At 34.3% G+C, this 12,184-nt stretch overlaps 1 protein-coding gene across 1 annotated transcript in view; it reads left to right on the top strand.

Moving 5' to 3' along the window:
* The window catches only part of LOC150099664 (U2 small nuclear ribonucleoprotein A'-like), a 146,915-nt gene that overhangs the window by 78,186 nt on the left and 56,545 nt on the right, over positions 1-12,184 (top strand). The window contains exon 5 of the mRNA XM_090403676.1: positions 4,586-4,688. Coding sequence (XP_090259802.1) covers positions 4,586-4,688 — 103 coding nt within the window. The remainder of the gene's footprint in view (positions 1-4,585; positions 4,689-12,184) is intronic.

Genomic DNA, 12,184 nt, shown 5'->3' with positions numbered 1-12,184 from the left:
ACCTCACAGTGTTTTAATTAATTTATGAGTGGTAATAAGGATGGTTGAAATGCCCTGTAAATGATGTCAAGAATTCTGAAGCGTAATTGATAGTGCTTTAAGTATAACTGCGGATAAGTTTTGTAGATGTGTTTTTATTCTTTAAGTGTGATAAGTAAATTCCAGAAGTTTGCTCACAACATAATAGATGTTCTAGGAACCATTTCCGGTAAGGTTTATCATAGTGTATTATTAATCTTAACTGTGGAAACCCTTCGTGATTAAGAGTTGGAGATAAGAATTGTTTGAAAGATGTTTTCAGCTATTAGATCCTGTAATATTTTGAACTTATAGCATGACTGAAAAATGTGTGAAAACTAATTAGATTGGATGTTCAGTTACATTCATTTAAGTGTAATAACTTTATAACCCAGAAGCTAAGAACGTGTATGAGAAGACTTGGAAGATTGTGCTAATGTAATTGACTTAACTTAATGTTTGACTTATTTCTATTGTTTAAAATTAGAAGTAAAATTTATGTAAGTGTTATTTGACCTATATTAAATGCTTTATTTGTTTAACCTAACTGTTGTATTTGCCTGAAATTCTTTTTACTGCACCGTTCACAAAAATTCGAATCTAGCGGGAATCCCAGAAAGAATATAAATACTTCAGCCTGAATGAATGAAAAGACTGCTAACTAACTTTAAATTGATCCTACTATTTCATATAGACTTATCTAAGGATAGAGTGGCACAGTATAATAGAAATTTCTCTACCCTTGGATTAGTGATCAATTTACAATTAGTTGTGTTTTATTTTATGAAAGTGACTTGTAACAAGATGGCGGATTCGAACACAACATGAAGAAAACAACGTCACGGCAGTATTATATTTTGAAAGTAATTGAATGTAGAATTACAAGTATATGTAACTAAAAGGATTAGACAGGATTATGCTAGTGAGCTGGAGGTGAACAATAATCTCTGAGGTCACTGAAATGTAAGTTTTGCTGCCAAGACCCAAAGTAAGCGTAGGTGACATCAGGGCACTTCCGGAAAATCTGGGAAGTTTGAATAGTAAGACAAGGTGTTGTGACGTCACACTTCGCTAAATATATACCAAGGAATTCTAAAGTCCTCTCAATCTATTACTGTAATTCTTAGTAAATCAGTCTTTAACTTATATCACGTTCTCTTGGAACAAGCTTCACGAAATATATGTTCAGACTTGAACTGTTATTATGGCAGTACGCTTCCTTTTTAGTATATTCACAAAAACATAAGAAGGATTTCCTTACCTGAACAGTTGGTATGCTTTGCCTATTATCACTGATTCTGGAAAACACTTCTTTGCTTCTTAATAGCTTTCTCTCTCAGCTCACATTAGTACAAAAGAACCTTGGTTTTTTAGTAGCGATTTGGTTGGCTTTGGAACACCTGTCTCCTTGTTCTAAATTGACTATCCTTCAGGTTTCCTTGGCAATCCTTGTCATGCCTCTTGTCCTTCAATATTACTGGACAAGAAAATAGAATTCGAAATACGAACAAGAGCCTGAGAAAAGGCAAGTCAAACGACAGAGAGCTCCCTTGTCTCTTCAACCCAGTTTATCCAGTCCGTGCTTCCTCCTGATTCTTTATATCAACAGCGCATGTCTCTTCTTCGCGCCAAACTCTGCCTCGTGGATGACTAAACACGGCATGGTAACTAGCACCAAAATGTACACTGGTGGATAACTTCGTAATTTCTCACAGCACTCAATTTCTGTTATGTTAGCTAAGTCCTTGGCAGAGTTTCCGTGCACAGTTTACATAGGATATATATACACTCTACAAAGAATTAGCACAAGATAAATAACTAATAACTATTAGAATATATAATTATTATATAATTATGGAAATATACAACAGTAAGTAATAATTTGATATTTATCTGATGAGTAAATTTGGCTCAGGGAATGGCAGCCCACGTTAAATCCTGAATGAAACACTATTATATTATAATTCTTTTCATTCAAAATTTAACAAAGGGACGTTGAATGATATAAAAGGCCATGATTGGCGGGCGAAGGGGCTTTTTTTTTTTTTTTTTTCAAAAATTTTCTGGAGTCTTGAGAGGAGTCATCCGGGAGATTTTGGGAAATTCGCTGGTAGGTAACCCCAGTGCAAGGGGGGGAGTCAGGAGAGGCCGTACTCAAAGGAACCATCCGAGATGTTCTTTTACAAAAGTACTGACCCACGTGCATGCTGAAATGCTGCAGCCAGAGTAGTTCCAAACATCGCCAAAGACCTATATTCCTTTTCCAAGGGAGAGAACTTGCAAGTCAACAACTGTCGAATAGTACTTGATCGCAGCCATTTCGCAAGAATGAGGAAGGAACTAGCAGAACTCACCCAAACCCCTCTAAAACCCTAGAACTTCTCAATATATTGAGAGCTAATAAGTACGTTGCTATACGTTAATGTCCAAGATTGTGTGTGTGTAGATAATCGATGCTAGTCTTGTTTAATCATTTGTAGTATGCTGCAAAGAAGTTAGAGAGCTGAGCGTTAGTCTATATGTGCATAAATGAATGGTGTGAGTTTGTATTGCCGTGTTAACTAACGCATAGAAAGGTTACATATATTTTGTCTTAAATTCTATAAAATTGAATACAAGGCTTGCGGGCTAAGGACTTTTCACATGATAAATAAGTTGAGTATGAGATATCTTTGTTTAATGTCTTAAATGATTAACTTTACTACTGAAATTGTGATTCAAGCACATGGTGTGTCCATTGCCGTTTGTAAAAGTATTTGTTTTAGTTAAAATAAACATGTTTAGTTTTGTAAATTGCTTGCCTGATCATTGTTATCCAATGCACTGTCTCCAAAAAACTAACTGGATCTGTATGATCAAGGTAAAGTAATCGCCATGACTGTATAATTCAGAGTTGCTTGAGATTAATGAACAAAGGGCTCTTATGTGTGCTTAGCAGATAGATCTCATGTTAGTAAAGAATAGAAAATTTACATAGTCCTTGATGGCATAGTCGTTAATTAATACAAATTTTTCAAGGACTATTAAACATGAGCATTAGCATTCAAAATTGAAGATTTTTCCTTATATAGAGGTTTTTCCAAATTTTCTCGACACTAGCACATATAAGGGCATACCTTACGATGTTGAGAGGCGGGGGGGGGTAAGTTAAGCAGATCACAAGCGTACTAAAGTCAGGTAATAGTATCAGACATGGGTTTTAATAAGTCTCAGAAGGAACTTAACATATGCTCAAGCAGACATAGACTCATTAAAGGTAAGAGTAACTTAAAAACGAGGAATATTACAAAGGTGCAATCAACCTTATATTTACAGTACATTTTCTTTATGCAATTTAGAAAGGCATTAGCCTTGTAGCAAAAGCATGATGAACTTTTAGTCTGTTTTTTCATCCTAAGAATGAACTTTGTCAAAGAGTCTGTTAAGTTTATTGATTTCTGATTGAGTTGAGTCTCTATCAATCTTCTGTATGTAGAATGAAGTAGAAGATGAAGTGTTCTAAAATAATTGTTCTTGTCAATCATTTTTGTTCAGGTACCTGAACAAAAATGATTGCCTAAAACTTTCTTAGTTTTGTAAAGTTATGCTAATACCATCACATGTTCCTTAATTTGTAATTAATTTTTTGTTTATATTTAAAAATAATTTATTAATAAAATTATTTTATTGTAATTTACTTTGGATATCTATTAATGCAGATGGAGCTATTCTCCTGCAGCTGATAGTGCATATAATGTCACACATGCTTTCAATTGAATTGTTTTCTTTTTTGTGTTTACCTATAATTGTATTGACAGTAACTATGAAACTTAGCCAAACATTTTACAAATAAAGACATTTAAATTAAATGTGATTCTGGTAATAATATTTTATGATGAATTCTTCCTCTTATGTTTTAATTTTTAGAAAAAAAATAATAAACATATAGAAAACATCACCTACTTCACAGTTATATTTAGAAATAGACAAAAGAATGTACGAAGATGGCATTTTGAGGTTGAGGATCATTTGAATAAATATTTATGGAATAAGAGAGGAATGTGCTGATATAAAACTAAGTTGACATGAAATGATTGATGAAAGACTACAGCCCAAGTCAGAGACCTGACAGAACAGATGAATTTCGAAGAAAATTGTTGATAAGAAGAAATAAAATATGGTGTTGGACTGCTACTCCCATTGAAGATATATATATATATACCAGAAAATGTTAATAGCATTTGCACTTTAACATTTGGCCACAACTTTTGTTTAAAACACAAGTTTAGATTTAGAATTTCACATAATTTTTTAATTGGATTATATTTATATGCAGTTGGATTTGAAAATAACATTTTTGGTAATTTGTATGATGATCAGATCTGTTATAACAGTTTTTGCTATAGTTGACTACTCTAAACTTGATGAGATGGATGAGCTGTAGTGAGTTTTAATTTGCGCATTGGATGATGCATATTTTAATCCTAATAAATTTCACTTTTTTTTAAAATTAATTATAATGATAATTTTATACAAATTGTTTAAAGAAAAACTTCATTCTTTATGCATTTTTGCTTATTCTTTGCAGTCTCCTGAAAAATCCAATTGCAACAAAGAAACATTACAGACTATATGTAATCCATAAACTTCCACAGATTCGGCTTCTTGATTTCCGAAAAATTCGAAAAAAAGTAAGGTTTTGAATTACATTTTTATGCTTGAGTTCTTTTCAAAGGTTGCTTGAAATTCTGAGGATGTAATTTTATATATCAGCTCTATGTAGATATTTTTTTTTTATTCTGTATGGATGATTAGAGTATTATACTTCATTTAATATTTTGTGTGAATTTTGCACTTTTTTTATCCTCCAGATATCGTTTTCACTATTAAGCATAAATGCTTGTAGTGGTTCTAGTTTTTTCAAGACCATCCCTCCATCTTCCCTTTTTCAGATATAGATTTACAAATAATGCAACAGTGCACATTGTGGGATAGGTTTCTTATTCTAAAAAATAATTACAGTAGATGTGTATTAAGCAAATATTGCTTTAATGAAATGATTTGGAGTAAAAATCACCAGAAATTTTCATCTGCAGTCCATAGGAACAGTATTAAGTCTATTATTATTATTATAAACAAGAAAAGTCCAAAAGTAAACTGAATTGACCAACACATAACACCATAATTACACCCTGAAAATGTTTGTTAAATACAGGTACTTAATTTTTTTAATAATGTGAACGGCACATATCAAAAAGCATTGCTGCCATGGCAAATGATGCCAGAAGTATTCACTATCACTTAGATGGGAGAGTATTGCCCTAATTTTACAATGATTGCTGCAAATCCAACTGCTTCAAATATAGTGGATTGTGAGCAATACTGTAAAAAAGGGAAACTAGAAACTTGAGCAGTTTTAAAACTAAAATAAAACATGATTAAATATATCAACCTCAAGATTTTACCTGATGCTGGAAGTAAGCATCCTAGCTTCTTCCATTTAGATAAAATTCACAGTCATGTCAGTTTGAGTTAATATAATATACAAGCATATGTGTTGAACTGTTATTCATAACTTATTTCAATAGTATTAACAACAAATGAACTGATTTATAAAAATACATGTTTATTAACTGGCTTATATTTTGCTGGATTTCAAACTAGCATCTTCAGAACACAAAACATCATGTTATAGTTTATAGTATACATGTGACAGTGAGTAAGTGAAATAATTCAAATTGTAACAAACAAAAGAACTAAAGTCCTAATTTGGCACCCTCTAATGTTGTTTAAAAAAAAAAAAAAATTCCAGCAAAGTAGGTGTTGATCTTAAGATAAGTCTGTCAAATTTTTGGCAGAGGAATGCAACCATGCTTGTCCAGGTTATGAGAATTTTCATAGCAGCTTTCTGACCTGTAGCAACTTCTAAATAGCACATTAGTTTTCTTCCATCTAATCTGGTATGAAGAGGTGCTCAAAGCATGATCCTGACTTGACTTACCATAATAATGGTAGTAATGTATTTTTTTTATGTTCTCCAAGGTAGATGTTAACTCTTGGGCTTGATTGCGCCCATAGTATGGATGAGTAAACTATTATACCACATTTAATATTTTGTGAGAATTTTGTACTTTTTTTTTTATCCTCCAGATACGTGTATTACTATTAAGCATAAATGCTTGTAGCGTTTATTATAAGTTTCAAAACTAAAATTATGATGAATGTAGAACAGGGTATCTACAATCTTCCACCTTCACTAGCTGATGATCTGCATTTAGACATTGCAAGTATCCGAACAAGGCTAAAACAATAAGGAGGGGTACCCTCCTAATGTTGTAATATACAACATCCTGTGTATATTATGCAATATGCCTTCTTTATATTCCCTCCACAGAGTTTTTTTTTTTTTTTTTTTGTTTTCCAGCTCTTTCTTTATATTTCTACTCATCCATTTAATTCCCACTTGGTTTAATCCTCTTGACCTTGGGTATGCAGTCTGATACTGCTTCTCTCAAACAGTCTCTGACCACTTCTTGTGCACTACTGATCTTCTTTCTTTATAGTTTTGCAAGCCATGGCATTGCTCCAACATTACTCCTAAGTCTTTTATAATTACCAGCTTTATAGTTCAACATAAACCCTTTTTTCACAGAAAATTCTACATGTTTGGCAACTTCCTAGAATAAATTCATGGTCACTCTCCCCAATTGGAGGCAGAGTCTATCTTGGTTATAGATATATCTTCTGATGCTGTTATTGGATCCAGCACTTTCATACCCTTTGTCCTCTCTGTAACATGTTGTTTCTTATAATTATTCATTAGCAACTGTATAAATTCCACTTCCACCTTGCTGTGTCCCCTCTCCTTTCCTCCCACTAGTCTATATCCCCATAGTTAGTCTCCCATAATAATTGTTCGACCTGCACTCATTGAGCTAATCTGCCAATACACGGCATCTACACCTTCCTGTGGAAGCCCCCCCCCCCCCCCGGGTTTATAGCAGCACTCAACAATACATTTTTTCTATTGGCCTCTATTTTCACACCAGACAGCCCTTGGTTGTAATTCGTTAGCTGTCATCAGTCAATATCCCACCTCCTGTCCTATTCCCTCTATCCTCCCTGAAAATACAATACCCTTTACATTCTATCTCTGCAACTATATCATTTTCTGTCAACTAGGTCTCACTGATGTTTCTACTTTTGGGCCAGGTTGAGCTGACCAGTGCGAAAAACTCTTCTCTCCTATTCCTGATATTTCTCACATTCACATACCTGGATTTCAACCTCCACATTTGTGTAATGTCATTACCAGCCCATTTGAATCAAAAACCTGTGAAATCACATTCAGCATTGCATAATCATTTCTGAACACATGTTCATTTATTGCAGGGGTGGCCAGATATGCTTGATTGCGCCCCCCAATAACATGTTATTTCATTTAATTTTCACAAAATTTTCATGTAATATCTCTAATTTCTCTGGTTTTGCATTTCCAAACTCTCACTAGGCAACACTTTCTCCAAACATCTAACTCCAAAATCATTTAAACATAGTCCGTCTAGTGTCAATAGTATTTAAACATATATAAGTCCTTTTTGTCTATCAAATTTGCTCCATACACACCATTCCTCCAGCACAATCTTCTCATTTACTCATTAGCAATCATGGCCCTTCTTCTCAACTCTGTCTTATCATACTGAGGCAGTAGACTCACATTTTTACTTTGTTACTCTTCATTTTTGCTTCTTGCAGCTACACTTGCATATATTCTCTCATTGCATATTTCTCCCCTTTCAAATCAATTTTTCCATCATAACAATCATCTCTTTCACTTTTCTCCCTTCTGCAAGCTGACAGTGTCACTAACATCTCTGATTTTCCTACCTGGATGCTTTTGTTAGTTGCTCGTTAAGTATACTTCTTATCATTGATCTCCATATACATTTGCCTACCATATTCTTATTTGCAGTTTCTCGCACTTTCATATATCCGAATTCGCATTTCCTTTCATTCTCCAACCTGCTGTACCACATGCCAATCAATTCTCCAGTCACTCTAGCTCCCATTTTGTTCTGTGAAGGAATGCATGTAAACACTTTCTCTTCTTACCTTCACTTCATCAGCCACTTCTTTTACGCTTCATTCGCCAGACCACTTTTGCTGTCTTTCCTTACATCATTAACATTCGTCAATTTGTTTTCCTGCATTTTACATGACTTGCATTTTTTGTACTGCCACTCTCTCTCCACTCACACTTTTGTACTACAACCTATTCACTCTTGGCAATGCATACATAGAATATACACTACATTCTACAAGATCCCTCATGCTAAACTCGGCGGCCATTTTCCTTGTATGCATAGGTGCCATGTATTAAAATGCTTTCCACAACAATATTCCATATTAAATTTCACAAACATACTCATACATACTCAACTTTACAGTCTAAAATAAGTGAGATATAACCAAAAATAATTACTAATATCCACTAAAATAAAAGACTTATCAATAGAACACATGCAACACACAGCTTTTGCTCTGTGCTATGCTAGTGCCACACCAAAATTCCTAGAGTGTGGTTTCAATTTAAGAACCTCTGGATTATGTGTCCAACATGCTTTATCCATCATGTTTCCACTGTGCCACTCTGCTTCTTTTGGTTGTCATTGATCTAGTTTATGTTAGTGTCAGTTACTATAGTAACTTATGTAGAAACCTCTTCTTCCATGGTTACAAAATCTCATTGTTGCTATATAATGCAATCTTAAGTTATTTATCTATCCTTGAGGGTGTACATATACTATGATAGTACTGCATTATTAATAGCTTTCTGTGAGCAGTCTTCTTCAGAATTAATCTATTATTCATCAGATCTCCATATTTTATATTTAGTTGTTCCTTAGAACAACTAAGTACATCAATCCACCTAGATCTTGGTCTGGGACTTTTTCCTCATGTCTTGACATCAAACACCTGTTTTGCTATCTCTTCCAGTAGCATTCTGTTTAAGTGACCATACAACCTAAAATTAGTTCTTCTCACACAGTCCCAGATGCTAAGAATGTCAAGTTCCTTCCTAATATGTTAATTTTTTAATATGACTGCCATGGATGCTATCTGTTTTTATTTCTAATCCAGCTCTCAGATCCATAAGTCATGTGAATGATGTGCTGTATACTGTTAAGATGTTTAAATATCTTAACATTATTTTGTTTATGGGAGATATTGTTAATTTAGGTAATTGAAAGTGAAATAAAAATATAGTTGATAAAAATTTTGTTAAAATGATATTCAACTGTAGAAAGAATATAGCAGCATTGCTTGTAGTTTACTAGAGAGGCCCCCTTAACCTAACTGCGTCTTATGGCTATGAGATGCAGTTAGGTTAAGACGCGTCTTATGGCTATGTCATTGGTGGCTACAGTTTATCATTTAGCAGCATGAAGAATCGACAGGATGTACATACCTGTCTATGCAGTTGGAATTAAAATGCCCATCGAAGGTTTTTTTTTTTTTAATATTGAGTGCATGGAATATTCATTAAGTATTTTTTACTAAGTAATTTAAGGAAATTACAATGTTACTAGGATATACATTAAAATAAATTTTAATATACTTCAATATTTCGGCAACGTCACGTTGCCATTTTCAAGAAACTTAAGAACAAGACACGTGCACGCAGGCACAACAAACAGTAAATGAGGAAGAAGCAGGAAGCTATTATTTCTCCTAAAGTCCTGATGGTGTCCCCTAGCAGGCAATGTTGGTATTCATGGGCGATTGGACTGAAGGTCTTCTGATGTAGGTTTCCCAAATTTGAGTCAGTCTCATGCTGCCAAATTTGTTGAGGTTTGGATTGTTTCTTCGGGCATCCTCAGAGCACAACACACTTGTACACGCGACAGTGAGTGAGTGAAACAATATAATTGCAACAGACAAAAGATCTAAAGTCCTATTTTTGGCACCCTCTAACAACAACAATAAATAAAAAAAAAGCTATGCAGGAGTTTTTCTTAGGATAACCATTTCCCAAATTTTTGGCAAATTAATGCAACCATATTTGTTAAGGTTGTTATTTTTGTTAAATTTGTTAAGGTGGTGAGGTTGTCTGCAAGGATAGAAAAATCAGGACTCCATTGTGGACACAGAAAGTTAAAGAGGCAGTGGCGGAAAAGAAGAAATCATATCAAAAGTTCCTGGCAAATAAGTCAGCTTTTGCTCTTAGAGAATACAGAGACAAAGGTAAGAAAGTAAAATACTGTAAAACTAGCTAAAGAAAAGTCATGGGAGGTTAAGGTGCATGGAATTAAGATATTCTGGAGGTTGTTGAAGAAGCTTAGAAATGGAGGAAAGAGTGCTGTAAAAGGAATTAGAAATGATAAAGGTGACATGAAAACAGGAGAAAAAGATATCCTTGAATTATGGAATGATTACTTCGAAAAATTACTAAATGAAACTAGCAGTGTTAGCACAGTGGTAAAAAACACTCAACAGACATACAGTCAGGAATACATATCCATACTTGAAGTACAAAAAGCCATCAAAGGCTTGAAATGTGGAAAGGCAGCAGGAGTAGATGATATTCGACCAGAAATGTTGAAGTATGGTGGTATAAAAGTCTTACAGTGGCTGGACTGCATAGTTCAGAAAGACTGGACAGAGGGACGAATTCCTGATGATTGGAGTAGAGCTCTAATAGTGCCCATATGTAAAAAGGGAAATAAAACTGAATGTGAAAATTACAGAGGTATTTCCCTACTGAGTGTTCCTGGTAAGATATATGCAAGTATACGTGAGAAACAGTTGAGAAGAATTGTGGAAGAAAAGCTCGATGAAGAACAAGCTGGTTCCAGGCCAAATAGAGGATGTCAGTATCAGATCTTCACTTTACGATAAATAGTCGAGAAATCATGGGAATATAACAAAGATCTGTATTTAAGTTTTGCCGATCTGGAAAAGGCATATGACAAGGTGCCAAGAGAGGAGCTATTCAATATGTTACAGTAATATGGTGTCAATGGGGCATTATATCAAGCAATAGTCTGTATTTGAGTTGTAAGTCATCATCATATTCCTGCCATGTACCCTCAAGGTGTGTATAGGATATGATAGTATTACATGAAAAATTTACATCATTATTAACTTCCTATCTACAATTTGCCTTCCAATCAGTCTGTTACTTGTCATGACGCCAACATTACCAGATCTTATATTTCTATCGTCTGATGCGCTTTGTACTGTATCAATCCACCTTTATCTTGGTCTTCCTTTGGGTTGTTTACCTGCAACCTGGCAGAGAACACTTGTTTTTGCTAATCTTTCCTCAACCATTCTGTTTAAGTGACCATACCACCTGAGATTAGCTCTGCTAACGCATTCCTGGATGCTGACAATGTCAAGTTCTTTCCTATTATTCTCGTTTTTAATATGCTATTGCCATTGATGCCATCTGTTCACGCCAATAATCTTTCTTAGGACTCTCATATCTGCGGTCTCTAGTCTTTGGTCAAGTGTTTTACTTCTGACCCAGCTCTCAGATCAATAAGTTAAAACTGGTTTGAACACTGTCTTGCATACAGCTAATTTAGTGTTCCGACTAATTTCTCTCTTATTCCATGTGAATTTATTCAATTGACTTCCTACCATACCAGCTTTGTTGATTCTGTTGTCTATTTCCATATTGAATTTACCATCTTCACTAAAAATCGTGCCTAAGTAGCTGAAATATTTTACTTGTTCCACAGGTTCTCCATTCACAACACAGTTGACATTTTTCAGTGATTCTGCCTATTTTCATTGTCTTTGTTTTTTTATTGCTGTCCTTCATACCATATCTATTTCAACAGCTATTCAATTTAGTCAGAGAATCTTGCAGACTTATAGCGGATTTATTTGGAAGTATAACATCGTTCGCATAAAGCAAAGAGCTGACATTAACATTTACAATTTTGATATCAGGTTTAATACCACATTCCTTCATAATGTGATCCATATAGATAATGAATAACAGAGGGGATAATGTACATCCTTGTCTCACGCCAGATTTAACATTAAACCATCTTCCTGTACTTCCTTCAATTCTAACTGCTGACTTACAGCTCAAATAAAGACTAAGTATTGTTTAATATATTGCTCCACTGACACCGTATAACTGTAGCATATTGAATAGCTTCTCTCTTGGCAC

The sequence above is a fragment of the Typopeltis vanoorti genome, chromosome 14, assembly GCF_054136105.1.
Source record: "Typopeltis vanoorti isolate ZY-2024b chromosome 14, IOZ_Tvanoo_1.0, whole genome shotgun sequence".
Taxonomy (NCBI): Eukaryota; Metazoa; Arthropoda; class Arachnida; order Uropygi; family Thelyphonidae; genus Typopeltis; species Typopeltis vanoorti.
Note: the sequence above shows the minus strand (reverse complement) of the source record. Positions and strands in the feature narration are given on the sequence as shown.